Source organism: Columba livia, chromosome 29 (assembly GCF_036013475.1).
Source record: "Columba livia isolate bColLiv1 breed racing homer chromosome 29, bColLiv1.pat.W.v2, whole genome shotgun sequence".
NCBI classification, from domain to species: Eukaryota; Metazoa; Chordata; class Aves; order Columbiformes; family Columbidae; genus Columba; species Columba livia.
In genome coordinates this window covers 2,071,915-2,092,808 of record NC_088630.1, presented here as the reverse complement: position 1 = coordinate 2,092,808, position 20,894 = coordinate 2,071,915, and the positions used below count along the sequence as shown (strand labels likewise).

General features: G+C 49.3%; 1 protein-coding gene across 4 annotated transcripts in view; it reads right to left on the bottom strand.

Annotated features, from left to right (window-relative positions):
* Positions 1-20,894, bottom strand: part of DIP2B (disco interacting protein 2 homolog B) — a 74,749-nt gene that overhangs the window by 10,404 nt on the left and 43,451 nt on the right. For 3 of the 4 annotated variants that reach the window (XM_065043636.1, XM_065043639.1, XM_065043638.1), the window contains 25 exons: positions 20,023-20,166; positions 18,357-18,476; positions 17,560-17,757; positions 16,809-16,900; positions 16,239-16,349; positions 15,130-15,253; positions 14,500-14,609; positions 13,122-13,224; positions 12,125-12,189; positions 11,777-11,870; positions 10,999-11,118; positions 10,100-10,214; positions 8,680-8,819; positions 8,343-8,479; positions 7,976-8,056; positions 7,371-7,498; positions 6,491-6,605; positions 5,341-5,542; positions 4,154-4,263; positions 3,931-4,011; positions 3,299-3,422; positions 2,513-2,634; positions 1,851-1,962; positions 1,326-1,435; positions 476-606 (listed from right to left, as the gene is read on the bottom strand). In XM_065043636.1, coding sequence (XP_064899708.1) covers positions 476-606; positions 1,326-1,435; positions 1,851-1,962; positions 2,513-2,634; positions 3,299-3,422; positions 3,931-4,011; positions 4,154-4,263; positions 5,341-5,542; positions 6,491-6,605; positions 7,371-7,498; positions 7,976-8,056; positions 8,343-8,479; positions 8,680-8,819; positions 10,100-10,214; positions 10,999-11,118; positions 11,777-11,870; positions 12,125-12,189; positions 13,122-13,224; positions 14,500-14,609; positions 15,130-15,253; positions 16,239-16,349; positions 16,809-16,900; positions 17,560-17,757; positions 18,357-18,476; positions 20,023-20,166 — 2,989 coding nt within the window. The remainder of the gene's footprint in view (positions 1-475; positions 607-1,325; positions 1,436-1,850; positions 1,963-2,512; positions 2,635-3,298; positions 3,423-3,930; positions 4,012-4,153; positions 4,264-5,340; positions 5,543-6,490; positions 6,606-7,370; positions 7,499-7,975; positions 8,057-8,342; positions 8,480-8,679; positions 8,820-10,099; positions 10,215-10,998; positions 11,119-11,776; positions 11,871-12,124; positions 12,190-13,121; positions 13,225-14,499; positions 14,610-15,129; positions 15,254-16,238; positions 16,350-16,808; positions 16,901-17,559; positions 17,758-18,356; positions 18,477-20,022; positions 20,167-20,894) is intronic. The other variant, XM_065043637.1, reaches the window with a different exon arrangement.

Sequence of the window (20,894 nt, the reverse complement as noted above, 5' to 3'; positions counted from 1 at the left end):
TATCTTTAAATTAATATTTACTGGTTGTAGAACTCCGAGGCCAACTGATAAAAGCTCCAATTCCCCCCTTCTGTAGCAACATAATTTTACAAATACAATTTACTGTACAAGAATAACAATTGATATACATGCAAACGTGCACACGCAGAGTGGAGAGAACTGGCTCGACCACACAGTTTACAGAAAGAAAACTCCCTTATTGCAATATATAATCAAGGAAGAAAGGAGAAACATTCTGGAGCCAGTAATATTTGGCAGCACAAATACACGTAATCAAGACAGGATAACATCTTGCTAATCTGCAGGAAAAGGGAACGTATTATTGGCAGTTCAAAGACAAATTCTCTCCTTATTGTAAATTAGTCATGTCAACACATCTGCAGGTAATTTACAACAGATAAAGACATGGACTGGCATTTCCCATTTATAACCAGCCAGGAGCTCATCTTTTCCTCTCTCCCCTCTCCAGTCGTACCTGCAAAGGCACCAGAGCACAAAACCCAGGCCACAATAGGGGTCGAGACAGATGGCGATCTGCCGCGAGGAGTAGAGCTCGCACTGCAGCTTGATCGCCCTGCACAGGCCGCTCACCGCCGCGTGGGACATCTGCAAGACAGGGACAGGGACAGCGCGACTCAGGGACATCCAGCCGCGGCTCCACCCAGACAGGTAACAACAAAGACAGGTTTGCCTTGAGAACGCTTCTCCATAAACTGTGGTTTTCTTCCCTTCCGGAGCAGATGGAGAGCTCAGAATCACTTTGGTTGGAAAACACCTTTAAGATTATCGAGTCCAGCTGTTCCCCACCCCAGCACTGCCCCATGTCCTGAGAACCTCATGTCCGTCTGTCCAGCCCTCCAGGGATGGTGACTCCAGCACTGCCCTGGGCAGCCTGTTCAATGCCCTTTGGGGAAGAATTTGCAGAACCAGAAGCTGTGATACCAACAGCTTAAAAGCTTCAGGGACCTGACTCCCAACGCAGCCCATCACTAACGACAGTCTAAGGCTTCCGTGTTTTAGTCTCTTCTCTGCCGGCTGCGTTCCTGCTCTGTGCATCGCTCGCTGCTCGCACGGGCGGCGCCAGCGGGAGGCAGCAGCACAGTTCCCGATGCGCTGGCAGGACCCGTCCTCCTACACTGCAGAGCCAACTCCTCAGCACAGTCACACTCACCCTCTATCAGAATCCACAGCTCTACCGGAGGAAAAGCGAGGTCTATATTTAAGCTACAACAGTCAGCTTTGGTGGAGCTCGAGGGGAGAGATTCAGAATATCAACCAAAGACAGGCCACCGCAAAACCCACCTTCTAAAAACACGTTACTGTACCTTGACTCCTGTGAGCATGCCTGTTGTGGAAACACTGAAATCTAGATATGCCAACATTTCAGGTGTAGGGGGCTTATAGATCTGAGCCAGCCGCTTCCTGGGCAAGTCATCTGTACAAGAAAAGAGCAAACGTGGTTAAGTTTTTGATTACCGAACCGGTATTTGAAAGGAGAACACAACTTCAGAGACTGAGATGGACCAGAAGGCTTTGTATTATTTCTCTTTCCGGAAGAGAGGGACTAGAAGAGGGAGAAAAGACCAACTCGCTCTTGTCTAAAGGAAATTAACAGGTGTCTGTGATGTGGCTTTTCTGTAAAAGTATTTTCCATGTGTAGCTCAACAAATGCGAAAGAGATGTCACTAAACAAGGTCAGACCTCGCTTATAACTTGAATATTTTTTCTAGGTATTAAAACAACTCTTCAGAGCCATCCAGTTGGCATCCGGAATGGGGGACAGTCCCTTTGGAAGGGCATGGTGACCCCTGCACAGAGCCTGGAGAAGTTTTGGGGTGCGTGGAGCGCACCTGTGTCGATGATGGTTGGCCAGGTCTTCACGTCCACGGCAGCGGCCGCCTCCCTGGACCGCAGCAGTCTCATCAAGGTCTGCGTTGTGAGGATACAGGCAGCTTTGCTGACCTGAAAAGAGAAATACTTACTAACAAAACAACAAGAGCACATCGCACTGGCAAGATTTGATGTTCAGAGTGTATTTTACATCTGTAGCCAACTTCCCTCAGCAGACTTGCAGTAATTTCTTTGGCTTTTGCAACACAGCTCTCTACTCTTCCTTCACCAAAACCCCAAAGAGAGGCTAAGATGCAAATAATCACGGCAGGACCTTTAAAGCAGGTGAGAATATGGCTTGTCTACATCTAGCGCTCTCCCCCATGGGTCCTTCCTGGTCGCTGGGCGTGGGAAATCACTGAGAGCAGGATTTGTGCTTGCCCAGCCATAAGGAGCATCAATGTGAAATGTTAGGGGGTAACACCACGTTAGTATCCCTCGGAAAACTCTTACAGCAATTTGCTTTGCCACAGGAGAGGTGGTTCTTGCATTTTATGAACGAAAACACTGTCCCTGGGTTACAAGACGTGCTTCGACCGCCGCTGTCACGCCAACCGTTTGCACGGGCGTGTTGACCATGGGTCTGGGAGGCCGAAGCGAGCGCTGCGGCCCCGTTACTCACTTCCACGATCATTCGCACAGTGGGCAGCGTAGCTGTGAGGCTCTGAGCGTGGGGCGGTCGCACGGTCACGGGGATGCAGCCAGCGTACAAGCAGCCATAGAACGCGGTGATGAGCTCAATGCCTGCAAGGACACGACAGGCTGTAGTGTGGGACGCTGACGCCAGCCTTTCCCCGAGCTCCAAGCATCGGTTATAATTTCCATTAGAAGGTAAACACGCAAGACTTTAACAGCACCGAGTGCAACACGGGCAGCCCAAACGCTGCGGGCAGCACGACCAGGAAGCTCAGAAAGCTTGGGAAAGGGGGCTGGGAAGGGGGAGAAGGTCGACCACACAGAAAACCAAGTGTCAAATGACTCAAAAGTCACTTCTCCCCGTGCTTGCCCTGGATGAAAAGCTGCCAACCGGCAACGCGGCCTCAGACAAACAAGATGTGACCAGAGCGGGAGCTGAGGAGTCTCTGGTCGGGTGACGGGCGCATTTCTCAGCACATGCAGTTTTGCAGTGAATGTATCGTTCCGGATAACCACACAAGTCTCTAAGTTTTTAATCTAAACATCACGGCACAGCAAGACCCAGCCAGGAGTGAGAAGGTACAAAGTGGCTTTTCCAAAACTCTGTGGAATCCAAGTTCAAGTCCTGATAGTGCAAGAGGCAGAACCGGATCGGAGCGTTCTGCAGGCCCTGTTTCGCTGTTTCATCGATCTCTCCTGTATTTCCAGCTCTCAAGGAAAGCCCAGGCTGCATTTCCACACTGGGATGCAGTCGTTATTAAAACTTGCTTACCAGGAGGATAAAGAAGCACCACATTGTCTCCCGCGTTGAGATGTCCTTTGTCACAGAGAACTGACGCAATCCTCTCGGCTTTTTTGTGCAGCTGAAGGCAGGTGGCTGTGCACACAGTGGTTCCCTTGAAAGGAGACACAAACGCTCTAAACAAGGCCTGGCACAACACGGGTCAGTAAAACCTCGCTTGCTAGTGTCAGTCTATAGCTACGAGTAATCTAGACCTATAGGCTGCTGGCATTCAGTGAGCCGTTTATCCACTACGGTGTCAAAAAGATAGCGATGGAGTTAGAGCTGCTCTAGCAAATGCTACCTTCCAGGAGTCAGTTCAGGTCTTCTTGCCCCAGAACCTTGCCAGAATATACTCAACAGGGATACACCATTAAATGATACAGGAACCAGTGGGACCTACAAACATGCTCAGTTTTAAAATGAAGCACTGAAGCACGACAGGCATTGAGACGAAGTGACCTATAGGTTCAAATTTTAAGTTATAAATCCATGGTTAAAATCTGATAGAGAGAGTAAATAGAGGATGCTGGAGCGGGCAAAAGATTTTAACCACAGTCTCAAACTTGCGCTGAATAACATGCTGAGGACCTTAAAAACCGACAAGTCAGCACTGACCGTACCTTGGCATTTAATAAAAGGAAGAGCGGGTGGTCAGGAGTTGCTTGAGCTCTCCACTGTAACACCTCTGTCAGGAACTGGTGCTGAAACAGAGAGGCAGTAATTAAAATAGTATCTAATTACTTGTACTTCAGAGGCGGCTCTATGTGCTTCGCATTGCTGCTTCGCATTCAGCTGGAGGGTAAATACTTTCCCATTCTCTAGCTGTAGCAACTACTGATTTACCTTTTTAACTAAATCGTTGTCTTCTATTTGACCAAGGTCTCTTCCAGAGGCTTGAGCAATGCGCTTCCCAGCAACCAGGTTCCCCACCATCACAGAGGCAGGGCCAACGCCTGTTGGGAAAGAGCAGCAACGTGGTACACGGACTAATAATGCACACGGAAAGGAACTACAGCATGTCTGTAGGATCCACTGCTCCTGGGGATGGATGCAAGGAGGTCATGAAACCTCCCTGACAGAGTTCAGAAGGGATTGAGACATGAATAAATCAGTGGAGAGAATCCCAATGAGTTAAAGGTAGGAATCAACATTCCTGACTGACAACACATGCAAAAGGAAGCATGCAACACATACAACAGGGGAATGAGCTATTAGAGAGCAGCGTAGGGGAAAGGGAGCTGGGGGTCCTGGGGACAGCAGGGTGACCATGAGCCAGCACTGGGACCTTGTGGCCAGGAAGCCAATGGGACCTGGGGTGGGTTAGAAGGGGGGGGTCAGTAGGTCAGAGAGGTTCTCCTGCCCCTCTGCTCTGCCCTGGGGAGACCACACCTGGAATATTGTGTCCAGCTGTGGCCCCTCAGTTCCAGCAGGACAGGGAACTGCTGGAGAGAGTCCAGCGCAGCCACCAAGATGCTGGAGGGAGTGGAGCATCTCCCGTGTGAGGAAAGGCTGAGGGAGCTGGGGCTCTGGAGCTGGACAAGAGGAGACTGAGGGGGGACTCATTCCTGGGGATCAAGATGGAAAGGGGGAGTGTCAGGAGGATGGAGCCAGGCTCTTCTGGTGACAACCAGTGACAGGACAAGGGGCAATGGGTGCAAACTGGAACACAGGAGGTTCCACTTAAATTTGAGAAGAAACTTGTTCGTGGTGAGGGTGGCAGAGCCTGGCCCAGGCTGCCCAGGGGGTTGTGGAGTCTCCTTCTGTGCAGACATTCCAACCCGCCTGGTTCCTGTGTAACCTCATCTGGGTGTTCCTGCTCCATGGGGGGATTGCACTGGATGAGCTTTCCAGGTCCCTTCAACCCCTGACATTCTGGGATTCTGTGTGATTCTGTGAAACATGCCCCAGCCACAAGACAAGCTCTGGTGTCCCCCCAGGAGGACACTTGGTGTCGGAGGCATCCCACACCTTCCCAGGTCTGAGATTGTGAATTCAGTTCACCAATGCTGAACAAAAGGGGCTCGCGTTACCTGGTTGTTTCTGCCTGGGTTTTGGCAAGTTCGTCACACACGTGTGCGGGCACATGAGGATGTTGCAGGGATGCAGAGAGCCCTCCAGAAAGTGCTGTTTGGTCTGAGAGATGTGGATCCCTCCCAGCGGAGTTTTTGGCAAGGTGTTGGCTGGCACCAGGGCGAGGCAATATACACCCACTTGGTGAATGCTGTCAATGGCCTGGAGAAAGGAGAGACGGTCGCTGCAATTGTACAAGTGGGGACAGCCTGCACTGATGTGCTGCAAGATAAATCCCTGCATTTATAAGGTACTGGGGAGCAAATCTGTAAAGGAAGATTAATTCCACTTCACCTCCGTCACACCAGCGAGCCCTATGGTAAGAGTTAAGTGCTTGTTAGCACCCCTGCCTTCATAGCCCATTTTATACACAAGAAATCCCTTTTTTAAATATTTCATGACCAAACTCCCCAAATACACACAGCTGCTTGATGAATCATATGATTTTGATCTCAGGTTTTTATCCATCTGTCTCCTCTGAACCATCACACTCTGTTCCCTTTTCGTTCGCCTCAGCGTTCAAGCATCTCATCCATTATTCAGACCACCAGGTACTTTCCTGATTTTCCTCCCCAGTCTGCATACTTCTCAACCTGAAACATCACTCCCGAGAAGGTCATACGTGCAATGCAGGTATCTGCTACTCGTTCTGCTTTCCTAGGACCACACTCATTCAGCTCTTTAAACCTTTCTCTGCTCACTGTCTCCCCACTCAAAATGAATCTCCGAAGATAAGAGTGGCTTTAAAGTGTAACTTGGAGCACCAGCACGATCCAAGATTCAAAGCAGAACTCTTAAACTCGAGCACTGGATCTGCTTTGCAGTGCTGAGGGCGTCCCTACGCAGTCACCTTGCTGGCATAACACCGACCGCTCCGGCAGAGCCGACGCTACGTTGTGGCGCAGCCGCTTTCCCAAGACCTTCAGGACATAACAGAACAGGTTGTACACAGCAGATGTACCCAGCTTGTGACCCTGCGAGAATACCGTGTGCCAAGAGGGATGAGGAGCTGGCACTCCTTCAATCTGGGGCACGTCCATGGCCTCTGATCTGCCCCCGCGCTGAGGAAACGGCACAAAGTGACCGTGTCACCCACGGTAACGGGCTCACCTGCAGCACGCGGCTCATCCACTGGAAACTGTCCTCCTCAGACGCGTCCGGCCGCTGCTCCGCGACCACCACGATCCTCTCGTCGTAGAAGACAGACACGGAAAACACAGCGATCCTAAGGGAAAGGGGAGAGCGCGTTGGCACAAACTCCAGTTTTACTGCTTGGGAATAGGAAGCCAAGAAAACAGACTGAAGACAGAACTCGTAAAAAAAACCAACAACAAACACATGGGACAAGGGGAGAAAAAATATTAGATGATTCAGATTGAGTCAAAAAGGAAAGACTTTATGATATAAGGGATTCATCCCACCTTCTGATGTAACTCCTACATAGTGCAGCCCCCTGCCCTCTCAACCTGCTGTCACGTTTCCGTTCCAACCCGTGGCAAATCACCGGTGCAACGAAAGCTTTAAAGTATCTACATGGGGTGGGGAGCTCGAGATCTCCTGTTAACCCTTAGCAACACGAGCTCCAACCCTGCCCGAGCAGCCAGAAAATCATATCCACAACTGCTAAATCAAATTAAGTATCTCTGGACATGAATGAAACTCTGCCGCGCCGCAGAGCATCGGCCAGCAGCTGAGTGCAGAGAGCTCAACGGAAATCCGACCGACAATTAAATCCTCCAGGTGACTTGTTACTTGATTCCTTCCCCTAACGTACACAGACCTGGTGAAACACCAGACAGGACAGAGGGGAAAACACACCCATACTGGGCAGGATCAGGCCAATTATCGTCTAAAACAAAACCATATTCACTTTACCTGAGCTACCCAAACAAAGCAATTACTGGAGAGAAATCAGACATCATACTAAAGATCCCATTTTATTATATTACACAGAGAAGCTGACGGGGGGGGCAAGGTTTATTTTGCTAACCTTCCTCTGTAAACTGTTTTTATGGATTCTACTGCCAATCCGGTTGCTACAATGTCGTCGGCATTGTGTCTGCGGCCACTAACCATCAGCAGTCCGTCCATTTTCCCAACCACAAACACCAAACTGCCCTGAAAGATAGAACAGTATCTGTGATTAACCTTGATAAAGCGCATATTCAAGTATCTTTGATGATTGGCTTATTTCCTAACTATGGCTAGATCGATGGAATTTGTAGAAAAGACATTTTCCTTCTCTTTAAATTACATAATTTATAGCTAAACCAGGAGAAGCATTGGTGAGATAAGACACTCCAGCGTATGCAGCAGAACTGCCACACAAAAAGCTTCTTACACTTGGTTTTAGAAGAACTGGCAATCTAAAAATGCAACAAGCAACACAGGAAGGCACCGTAACAATAATGTGATGGAAAAGCAAAGGTTCCTACTGGCTCAGGCAAATCCGGGAGCTTTTGATTGTCTTATGCACAGCAAACCATCCTCACACATATTTCTGTACCCAAATGCTTTGCTGTTACACATGGAAGGTCACTAGCAGGAACAACAGAACACGGCAGCGCGAGCTCCAGATGTGCATTAATTACGTACAGGTCCAACAAAGCCCAGCAAGCCGGAGCGGACGAACGGCACGTCGCCCACCGGAGAGCCCGCGGCGTTCACCGGGATGACCTGCAACGCAAGGAGGACGTGGAAGGAAAGTGCATTTGCCAAGGATAGAAAACCATTCCCCACACGGAGAATTGCGCTATATGCACGTGAAGGGATGAGGAGAAGGGGAGGGAATCCTCGGTAGAGTCATTGGAGACCTTTATAAAGGGGAGCACTGAATGTATCTAACTGTGAAGAGTTTTTCAAGGTATCTCTTTAAAAAACAACATTAAGTTACAAAACCAAGAGACTATACATGGCTACCAGTTCCACACAGGAAACAGGGAGAGATGCGTTCTATACATACCTCAAATGTGTTCTTGGTCACCCCCGCCAGCCCATAATACATCATTCCCCCTGCTCTGGAGCTAACGCAGATTTCCCCGATCTCGTCTGTTTTGCAGAGCTGCGGTGGCCCGTCAGGTTTCACTATGCACATCATCCCTGGGAGAAATGACGCACTGTTAAATAACCCCCGAGATTCGCCTTGGAAAAGAACCGACACGTTTAACGGTGACAGATCTGACACCGCAGGGACCGTCCAACCCGCAGCGCTGAGGCCGAACCGTGGAGAGAACATTGATCGGTTCTTTTTCTCAGACCATTCACAAACGGCCTCATAGGAGCCTCCTGCACGTCTTTACCTCCTGGCATTACGTGCCCGACATCCTGGACGGTAAGAGCAGAGTTTTTATCTTCAGTGTTGACGCGAATCACACCAAAACTCAGCCCGTTCATGGACAGGATGGCTCTGCCAGGCAAAGATGCCCCGGGGACCCCAGGCCTGCGAAGGACACAAAATCAATACGCTACATCAGACACACAGGCTATTATTAGACTCTGATGAAGCTAGCGCAGCAACTGAAAAATGCATATTGCAGTGTCTCTTCTTTGCATAACAGATTTCAAACTGTGGGATGGCGGTAGGGATTGCTCCTGGAAAAGCCGCATTGATCAGTGCTTCAAACTGTATTCTTGGCAAGTGCAACTGTTCTTCCAGCTCTTTGCCTCATGCCGTGTTAAACACCCGCTCCCAGACCTGATACAGCAATGGGCAGAAATGGACTATGGAAATGACTGTCCAAAGTGGCAGCAAATTTACAGACCTATTAGAGAGCAGCGTAGGGGAAAGGGAGCTGGGGGTCCTGGGGACAGCAGGGTGACCATGAGCCAGCACTGGCCCTTGTGGCCAGGAAGCCAATGGGACCTGGGGTGGGTTAGAAGGGGGTGGTCAGTAGGTCAGAGAGGTTCTCCTGCCCCTCTGCTCTGCCCTGGGGAGACCACACCTGGAATCTTGTGTCCAGTTGTGGCCCCTCAGTTCCAGCAGGACAGGGAACTGCTGGAGAGAGTCCAGCGCAGCCACCAAGATGCTGGAGGGAGTGGAGCATCTCCCGTGTGAGGAAAGGCTGAGGGAGCTGGGGCTCTGGAGCTGGACAAGAGGAGACTGAGGGGGGACTCATTCCTGGGGATCAAGATGGAAAGGGGCAGTGTCAGGAGGATGGAGCCAGGCTCTTCTGGTGACAACCAGTGACAGGACAAGGGGCAATGGGTGCAAACTGGAACACAGGAGGTTCCACTTAAATCTGAGCAGAAACTTGTTCCTGGTGAGGGTGGCAGAGCCTGGCCCAGGCTGCCCAGGGGGTTGTGGAGTCTCCTTCTGTGCAGACATTCCAACCCGCCTGGTTCCTGTGTAACCTCATCTGGGTGTTCCTGCTCCATGGGGGGATTGCACTGGATGAGCTTTCCAGGTCCTTCCAATCCCTGACATTCTGGGATTCTGTAATCTCACCCTCAAGAATCCACGCTAGCTGTGTAAATCAGAAGTGGGAAAAAGCAGGGCACAGTTCCTACAGGCACTGCTGAGCCGTCACACGGAGGGAAAAACACGCTTGTATCTTAAGATAAATGTTTAACAACTTCAAACTTGAATACCTGAGCGCACACAGTAAATGCCAGTGGAGCTTATCGCATGCTTAAGTCAATTATGAGCAAGTGATGTGTGAACAAAGCTCAGCCTGGACGGCTTCATCTAGCAAACAGAGTGCGATGCCGCACGCCCGTTACCTCCGTATGGCAATAGTCATCGCTTCTGGAGATGTGGCGCAGGGACAAATGGCCTCTGGTTTCAGCCCATGGCTCTGAAACAAGCTCAGGAAGGCATCGCATGAGGACACGGACCCTGGAGAAAAGGAAGAAAATAGGCCGCTACGTCTTTACATAATTTGATTTAAAAAATTGTCTGTAAAATAACCTAGAAATAAATACAGTGTATTTACAGAGTATATTTTCTGTATCACTTCCAAAATAGCAAACACAAGTGCCTACTGAATGGGACGTGGGAAGAGGCGCATCCTCTGGAATAACTCTACTTCTCTCCCCCAGTGTTGTTACATCCTCACGGTGCAACAACAGGCTCCAAACACTTTCCAAACCTCCAACCATCAGTGCACATATGTAGGCTCGGTTTCCATGCAGCACACATAACCAAACCAGGTCTGACCAGACCCAAGCGTTCCTTCCAGCTGCTGCCATCCAGACAAACGCTCTTTAAGCCTTTTCACTAACAGCATTCCTTGCAGATTTTTCTGGGGATTTTTTCCCCCTTCAAAGTTCTTCTTAAAAGCCTTTTACTTCACCCCCTGTGAGCAAATTAAACCCAATCTACCGGAATTCTGTTTCACATACAAGTTCCCCATTCCACTCTCCTGTTTCTTACTTCGCAGTGTCTTCCACAACTCATGCTCAAAAGGATGAAAGCGCAGAAATCCCCCTGCCCTGGTGCTCGAGAACCACAACCCAACGCTCTGCGTCCCCAGCTGAAATCTGCTTGCGAGGATCTACAAAAGGAGTTAAGCTTGAGCCTGGTGAGAGAGCTGGCTGAGAAATCCCCCTCCTAAAAGCAGCAGGATGGGCATGGTCACAAGGATTTGCAGCATACTTGCAAGGATTTGCACCATACTCACAAGGATTTGCACCATCGGTTACGATCAGCATGCGCAGGGAGCTCAAACTGACGTCTCTTTGGTCTCGATGGGCCATCATGGCCCAGTGCAAGTCTCGACACTTGACTAAAGCGACTTTTGCTGTGAACCAACACAAAAAGAAAATGTTTAAGGACACATTCCATGAGGCATTTTCATAAGAGTACACAGTCCAACACTCCCAAATGAGAAAATTCTCACTGAAGCAAGCGACTTTTATTAATTGAGCCTGCAGGAACGGCAAACCCCGACACACAACAGCATCTGCCTGCACCAGGGTGGTCACCGCTGCAGCCGCTCCTCCAAAATGCAGAAATCATTGTCAGCATCTGCAGGACTGCGGATCAACGCACCTTCCTGCGCTCAACTCTTTGCTTGGTCTCATAAAAGGCACTGGCTCCAAACACATGGGTCACGAAGGCCCCGTGAAGTTCGCTGACATTCACGTGGCATTAGGACTTTGGGCATTTTTAGAAATAAAGGAGATTTGGCCCTTGGGATCGTCATGGAAGAGCAAGACGACAGGCTCTAAAGAGCTTGAGGTTTTAAGGCCCCTCTCTCATTTATCCTGAGAACTTCAAGCTGAAGTTGTGGAACCCAGGGAGGTGCTGGACTCACCAGCCCTGGAGGTTTTTAAGCTGAGATTGGACATGGCGCTTAGTGCCATGATCTAGTCAATAGACTGGAGTTGGACCAAGGGTTGGACTGGATGGTCTCTGAGGGCTTTTCCAACCCAGTCCATTCTGTGATTCACAGTTACCTTTGTGGGCATGAACTCTCTGCACCCAGGAGAGCGGGCAGGTTTTCATCACCGAGTAGGGCACACTGATCGTGTGCAGTTTGTTCATTACATTCTGAAAAATAGAAAAAGATTTAGAAAAGGGCTCACAAAACCTATTACAGAGCAGAACCAGAGTCGCGCTCGCTCCCCATCAGCCTCTACCCCACCGTGAATTCACAGTAAGGCTTCTGAGGATGCTCCTACACTCCCCACTGAGAGTTGCAGATTGACATGGGAGAGAAATGGTTGAATTAACAGGTCAATCTCCTCAAACGTTGCAATGAAAAGAGTGAAATGCTTCAGAAGGCCCGTCCAGGCTCAACTCACCGTCAGAATGCCATGCCACAACCCCGCATCCTTCTTAAAATCCAAGACATTCACTATCGTTTCACCTGGAAAAACAAAGTTGTAGTTTTGAGGTGAAACGTGGCAGGACGGAACCTGCACATGTCGGAATCTGACATCTGAATCGGTCAGATCTGCGCCTGGAGGAACACACGGAGTTCACAGCCTTGTTTGTCTGATGTGTTTTACTAGTCAGAGCTCCTCGTTATGCAAAATAACGCAACTGAACGCATCTAAGAGAAGGAAAACGCATCCCAGAAAGCTGCAAAAAAATTCCATTGCAGCCTGTACCGTACATCAGCAGTGCAGAGAGGGCCCTGACCTCGTTCTGCATGAGCAGGGGAAGAGAACAGAGCACATCACTCAACCACCGACTCCCGGAGCGATGGAATTACAGCGACGGCTTCTTCCCGAACTCTGCATTTTAAACTACTGTCACATACAGCTCTAAAAATCAACTTGCAGCCATGGATATATAAATTAGCTTGATTTACAAGGTAGACCGGACTAAAAGCGTATCCTAGAGCAGAATTTGCTGTACTCCCAGCAGCAATTCGCAATCTCCATTTCTGGGTTATCCAAAAAGCCTCCTGCGACCCGTACAGAACCAGTTAATGCAAGAGGCGCTTTGAGGTTTACACACACTTTCAAGAACAAAAGTTTGGAAAGGCATTTTAATGTATGATCAGCACAGTGAGACTGCAGCTGGCTGCAGAATGTTCCACTTTTGATTCATTTCCTCCCTTTTTGATTCATCAGAACACACTTGTTCACTTTCCAGACACGATGCAAATCCCACTTTTTACTCCTCTGCACTACGGCAACGAAGACGGCGCCGTTTCGGATTGAAAAGGTTACAGATAGAAGTGGATACTATTGTGTATTGGTTACTCATAGACAGTTGAAAATATGAGAAGCAACCACTGGAAATTATGTCACTGAACCTTCGTTCCTTTGATGTTCCCGTGCCATCACCCACCTTCAGAATAGTTGCAGGCTTGGGACAAGGCTTGGCAGTGGGACAGCATGGCCACCCGTGACACCGTGACGCCCATCACGCTGCCCTCTTTGCTCGTCTTGTACTGCAGAGGGATAAAAACCAGTCAGGGTGGGACTCCGGGTCCCACATACGAAGGAAATTAAATCATAAAGTCCGTATTAAATAACATTTTGTTTCCCTAAAGCTGCTGAGACACGCTCAAAACAGTAGCAGCTTGTAGAAAGGCAGCAGCAAGGTTCACTTACTCAGTATGATATATAAAACAGTTTAGAAACTGAACTGGAATGTATGCATGCCCTGTGGTCCTGTGTTGCTGTCTTTTAGCACATGGGTATGAGAACCCAGGAGGGAAACAAAGACCATAATGTAAAGAAGAACGTATAGAACCTGAAATAACTTAAATGTCAAAGCTGAGATGCAGAAAAAGAACTCTTATCGGCCATACTGATGAATGAAGACTATGCACAATGTTCAGGCAAGTGTGTACTCTTCCTGGAATATTGTGTCCAGTTGTGGCCCCTCAGTTCCAGCAGGACAGGGAACTGCTGCAGAGAGTCCAGCGCAGCCACCAAGATGCTGGAGGGAGTGGAGCATCTCCCGTGTGAGGAAAGGCTGAGGGAGCTGGGGCTCTGGAGCTGGACAAGAGGAGACTGAGGGGGGACTCATTCCTGGGGATCAATATGGGAAGGGGGAGTGTCAGGAGGATGGAGCCAGGCTCTTCTGGTGACAACCAGTGACAGGACAAGGGGCAATGGGTGCAAACTGGAACACAGGAGGTTCCACTTAAATCTGAGCAGAAACTTGTTGATGGTGAGGGTGGCAGAGCCTGGCCCAGGCTGCCCAGGGGGTTGTGGAGTCTCCTTCTGTGCAGACATTCCAACCCGCCTGGTTCCTGTGTAACCTCATCTGGGTGTTCCTGCTCCATGGGGGGATTGCACTGCATGAGCTTCCCAGGTCCCTTCAATCCCTGACACTCTGGGATTCTGTGATTCCTAGAAGTCGCCTCACTGCGGTGCACAAACGACAATAAGCTCTGCCAGGATGAACAGAAAATTCAAAACGCTGCTGGCTGAAGTATTTTCAGAGATCTGTGTAATCTTGGAGAGCTCCGTTGTCCAATTACCAGCTTTTCTGGAACAAGAGCAATGTTCTCCAAATCATTTTGAGCCGTGCTCAAGGCCACAAAGGTATTCAAAACTAAAATAAGCCTCACGGCAGGTTGTACACAGCAAAGTCTTGTTTCAGCAGCTAGAAACGGGCAGTTTAGGGCAGCAAGGTGAATGTATTATCTCTCTGGTGATTAGAACATTAAATTCAGCTCATGGAAACTACTTTCTATTCCCCATTCCCTGCTTACCTCAATATACGCTGGCTCAGTTCCCGCAGCTGAGATGTTGGGCTGCCAGTCCTTGGGAGATTTGGAGAGATATTTTGAATCTGTCACAACCCATTTGAGTCTGGGCCAACCTAGAGCCAAAATTAAAGTGGAATATTAATACCAGTTTATTTATTGAGGGATTTATATTCTTCAAGAATACACCGAACCCCCATCGTCTGTCCAAGATGAGTTACACAAGCAGAATACCGAGCCAAGCAACCAGCCAGAAGGTTCATCTCGTTTCTCATCAGGAGCTCAGTGGGCGACGCGGCGCTTCCTCTGCGCAGGAAAGATCCCCGCGGTACTTCTAAATATAGCTTGTTGTATCATTAATGAAGCTGCTTCTGAACGGGCAAACGCCCCTGAAGGGATCTGAGGACAACCCTGGCTCCTAAGGTGGGTCCATTGTGACTTCCAGAACAACAAAGCGGTTCTGTCGGACACAAGGATCGATCTACACCACACGCACAAAGCAACAGGTAAGCGATGCCAGCAGAAAAGCCGCTCCCTTTGCACTCCCCAAATGCATTCAGGCTTCTGCTAGCTACCTTCAGACAGCTCAGCTAGATGAAAAACACGATCAAAAGCAAGTGTATAACCCAATCTAACCTTTAAATTGCACGATTTCTCCGTTTTGGGTTTTTGGGAGCCCTTTCAGGCAAACTTCAGTGGTGAGGGCCAAAGCAATGCCACAGCTTCCCAGCAGAAAGCCGATCTGCTGCCCACCGGCGTCCTGGGAGAGGGAAAACGTCATTCCTGTTTATACGGGACATAAATCACCTTTCCCCTTAGCAAAACCCCAGGGCTGGTAACATTACGGATCACACAGGGAAGGAAAAAGACAACGCAACCCATGCCCAGACTCTCTCCTTCGCTTTGTCCTTCTCTGCCTACACCCAATGCCTGGCAATGGTCTGAAACTCAAGTGACAACCTCCTGCTGGCAGGGATGAACAGAATCGCTTCCAAGTTGCATTATAACGCATTTTGGAAGATGATATTCTACATATCCAGCACAAAGGCCCGCTGGGTGAAAACAGAGACGTACCTACAAGGCAATAAAAGTCTGTAGGCAAGGGATAAGGCATCACAAAATCTGATCGGGAGATGTTTTAATTTTGTATTCAGTTGCTGTAGCAGTTGTCACGTTGAGAGCAAAGCTTTGACTCCCATAGTATTACCAGACTAGCTCACCGGTCCATTACCATCTCTCTTGCCATATGTTTGCCATTATCCTGTCGCTTTTGATACCTCTTACGAAATCAACAGTTTTAGGCAGTTCTTGACATGGCCATAACACGGCAATACCGCAAAAATTCCGGTAAGGGTAAAGAAAATTCTTTGTTGGGCCGGGAATTTACAAAAAGCGCCCAGAAGTGTTCAGAAATACTCGGCACCTTCAGCCTCCAGTGAAATAAAAGAACGGAAGATGCTAAACAAGAGCCCTTCACACCGATTGGGGGCAGAACCACGATATTGTCCGCTATAACAGAACGTAGACTACAGCATTTAGGTGAATCGACATCTCCAGTTGCTGAGCACAGCGCTCTGGTCAATATGTTTTTCCATTTTCAAACAGCTCTTGCAGGTTCGCAAAGGGCTCGCACACTGTGTTGCTACAGAGAAGGCGGATGCTGTGAAACACCCTCAGAGGTGGATGGTCCGACTTGGATGTCATCCCACATCAGCCTATCGCTCCTCTCATCCCATCAACGTTACCTTTCTGGTAAGAGGTACCTCGATAGGCACTGGTATGACTTCTGCCAGGAGACAGCCGTAAAACGCCACCATGAACATGACCGGGTCATTGTTGGGATAAACGAGGGCTACCTGCAATTCACAGAAATGTTTTGTGAGTTGAAAAAAAATCGCTAAGTTCAGCTCTATAGCGACGAACAGTCAGGAAACGTGGTGTTATTTCACATTCTACCACGGCATTTTTCACAGGGCACCTCCAAGCGCTCGCTCTCCCATGGAATATCTGGTACGTCAGCGTTCCCTGGGGCCCACACACATGAAGATGCACATACACAGAGGTCGAAAACTGGTTTTCTCTCAGACATGCAAGGCTCTTCCTCAGCTGTATTTCAAAGCCCAGAGCCAAGAAGCTGCTTACAGAGCAGCCACCAGGATAGAAAAACCACGGAGGTTTCTTTCCCAAATAGCCTGTCCCTGAGGTAAGAGTCTTGCTATTAAAAGAACAAGAATATAGTGTCTGTGATAAGTTGCAGCCCCCCAAAACCCTCTTTTTATTTCAGAGGTTGAACCAGATAGTCCCAAACTCATTACCCTATCTCCAGGTTTTAACACAGGTTCATTTTTGGTCCCCAGTTTATTAAGCAGCGTGTAGGCCAGCTTGAGACTTCTGCTCCACAGTTTGCCTGGAACACAAAGAAGAGAGATTTGCACAACTCTAAATCAACGAGCACACAAGAGAATGTTTCAGTTCTTGGCTGCTTTGACCACCTACAGCCGTGTACTCTGTTTCAGTTAAGCCGCTTTGTCTACAAAGCTCTCCAAACCCAGGAAGGCGTGTGCAACCGCACCAAGACCAACAACCCCATGTGTTCTATCTGATGTGAGGCTGGAGCAGCTCTGCTGGGAGGAACGGCTGAGAGAGTTGGGTGTTCAGCTGGGGAAGAGAAGCTCCGGGGAGACCTTAGTGCGGCCTTTCAGTGCTTAAAAGGGGCCTGAAGAAAGATGGGGACAGACTTTTGAGCAGGGCCTGTTGGGACAGGACAAGGGGGGATGGTTTTAAACTAAAAGAGAGGAGATTCAGGCTGGATAAAAGGAAATTGTTGTCCCTGAGGGTGGTGAGAGCCTGGCCCAGGTTGGCCAGAGAGGTGGTAGATGAACCATCCCTGGAGACATCCCAGGCCAGCCTGGACGGGGCTCTGAGCACCCTGAGCTGCTGAAGATGTCCCTGCTCATGGCAGGGGTGACATTTGAAGGTCCCTTCAACCCAAACCCTCCTGTGATTCCACAATCCACTGCTGCTCTTTTGGAGCAGTTTAGCAACAGCAGCTGCGGCTCAACTCACCATATGTGAGGGTATAAACTGGTTTTCCCGTAACATCCAGTGCTGTCAGACAGGGGCACTTCGCCTGCGTGGTTCCCCAGCGCTGCAGAGCTGCTTCTAAGGCAGGAGGCCAGTTACAAACAACTCCCAGGGGTTCCCCCTTCACCGGCATCATCTGACGGCCCTCTGGCTTGGGCTGATTGGGGTCAGGCTGCGGAACTGAAGACAATTCCATAATGTTTCCAGTTCAACTTTGCCCATTTATCACCAGACAGTTAAGCTGGAAAGATGCGCTGAAAACAAAGGCTTTTCCTCATCACCTTTAGGGTTAACAACCCCCATCACATTTCATTTCCTAGGAAGCCCTGTACAAAACAAAACATCACGGACATAGTCTCCTAAGGTGCTCTTAAAAGGTATTTGGTTCAAGAGGGAGGAAAGTAACCCAGAATTGGAGAAAAGAAGAACAATCTTACAAAATCAGTTTGTAATGAAATTACCAGTAAAGACGATCCCTTTTGGGAAATTCAAGTAGCCTAAGTGAATGAAGAGGGTTTAAAAATCTACTGAAATATTTTCGGTAAGAAACTGTAGTTATTGTAAGAAGTTTAGCGTTGAGGAGGCCGCTCAAAGCTCGGCAGTACAGGGAGTGACTTCAACCACTGGTTTTGTATCAGACTGTTCCTGACAGCTACTGCAGGCTGCAAAGAGCCAACCAGAGTCAACTTCAACACCAGCTGCATAAAGAAATTCAGCACCATGCAGATGAGTGTACTTATAGCAAATGATTCATAAAACTCACTATTTGATGCTATTACCTTCCACAATTTCTTCAAAATCATCCACAAAAAATTCTTTCAGGGGTGGCCTTTTAGGTCTTTTCAAGGTGTTAAGCAACTGCTGAATTTTCGTGGAGACTCGACTGCTCACGGGAACACCTGGATGGAGAGATCTTGTCTAACCAAAGCGTTCGGCATCCCTGTTAACATTCACATCCCGCCTCCCTCCATCGGAGGATCCTTCTCTTGGTGCCCCCATTCCATTATTAAAGGTTGTGCCAGTGCAGGACGATATTAGTAAGTGATATATCAGTTCTGTATTAACTCAGTGCTCAGAAAATGCTAGTAATAGACATTCATTTTAAAGCATTTCCTCCCTTCAAAGTCTGATTTCCACCTGCCCCTGACACAGGGCACTTGTTGTGAAGCCTGGCCTGCAGCTCTGCGCCCGCCCGTGGTTCTCGATGAGCCACCAGTATCGATGGGCCACCGGTATCAATGAGCCACCGCTATCGATGAGCCACCGGTACCGATGGGTCACCGGTATCAATGGGCCACCAGTACTGATGGGCCACTGGTATCAATGAGCCACCGCTATCGATGAGCCACTGGTATCAATGAGCCACTGGTATCAATGAGCCACCGGTACCGATGAGCCACCGGTATCGATGAGCCACCGGTATCGATGAGCCACCGGTACCGATGAGCCACCGGTATCGATGAGCCACCGGTATCGATGAGCCACCGGTATCGATGAGCCACCGGTATCAATGAGCCACGGGTACTGATGGGCCACCGGTACCGATGAGCCACCGGTATCGATGAGCCACGGGTACTGATGGGCCACCGGTATCGATGAGCCACCGGTACTGATGAGCCACCGCTATCGATGAGCCACCGCTATCAATGAGCCACCGGTATCGATGGGCCACCGGTATCGATGAGCCACCGGTATCGATGAGCCACCAGTATCTATGGGCCACCGGTATCAATGAGCCACCACTATCGATGAGCCACCGGTATCGATGAGCCACCGGTATCGATGAGCCACCGCTATCGATGAGCCACCGCTATCGATGAGCCACCGGTATCAATGAGCCACCGGTATCAATGGGCCACCGGTATCAATGGGCCACCGGTACCGATGGGCCACCGGTACTGATGGGCCACTGGTATCGATGAGCCACCGGTACCGATGGGCCACCGGTACTGATGAGCCACCGGTACCGATCAGTGTGGGGCTGGGGTGCCAGCAGAGGGGACACACAACCAGAGCAGAACCACTGATGTGACCCCTCTGCACAAAGCTTTATGCCAACCAGCTTGGACTGAGTGTATCAGCTCCATGGAAGCTTAATTACAGTTGAGAATTAAATCGTTTCATTCATCTTACCTTTCCTTTGAGGGATTCTAGGACAAAAGCTTTTAAAAACAATCAGCCTACCTACGCACTTGTAATTTTTTTCTTAAAAACATCAGAGAGGAGAAAATGTCACAATTTTCCCCGGTTTGGCACACAGCAGACAACTGCTGCAGCACGGGAAGGTGTTGGTGTCAATGTGCAGCACAGGAAGGCGTGAACGCCGATGCCGTAACCACTGCAAATTTGTGAAGCGCTTCAATGGGCTGAACTTAAAGCAGGAGGTTTGTTCTCCCAGCTCAGCACGGCTCTATCTACCGGCTGGGTGCTCGGAGGGCTCCGTACCGTCAGCGGTGTCCATGAGGCTGGAGCGGTTGGATCCCTTGTGCATGCCCTTGACGATCCCCGCCGGAGGGAGGTCGATGGCTGCCGGGCGCGCCGAGGAACAGGAGGTAGTTGCTGTGACATCGGGGGGAACGGAGACATTTTCTAAAAGAAGGGAGAAAATGGCAATTAAGACATACCTTTGATTGTCAGGTGGAACAGGCAAAGCGTTAGTTACCCGTTACCAACAATCTTAAGAATTTAATGGGTTGAATGTAGGGGAGCTCTTATTAAACACCCCGCTTCCTAAATATTAAGGAGCTCTAGGAGGTGCACGTTATCTGTTCTGGAAAACAGAAAACGAAGGCACAAGGTGAGCGGTTCATCCATTCCTGTTCTCGGTCTCTGACCTTCAAATCAAGCTCAACCTCTTGACCCTCAGCACTGTAAAAAATCAACACGTCTGGAGACCCACGTGAGCCCTGAAACACCCAATCCCCCGAACAACCCCACGTCACCTGTGCAGGAATCTCTGCTAGAACGACACTGGTGAACCGGGTTGTTGGGTGAGCGCTTTCCGAAACAAACCATGCGGGACGCCACTGACCAAAGCAGATCAGCACAATTCAGGTTCCAGCTCAGTGGCTACACAGTATAAGCTTGTCCAGCAGCTAAATAATCAACTTAAAAACTAATTAACAGAGCAAGCTGCGTCTTTTATTTTTTGCTTTAAGTTGCAAGACACTGTTTTGCTTTATAGACAAGGTTGTGGGCCCCAAACTGCACGGAAATCTGCATATTCCAGTAATTCTCTCGTTAACTTTCTCTTAAACAAGTGATTTTTGCTTACGTGGGATTTATTTCTCCAACGCAGCTGGCTCGGTCACCTGATG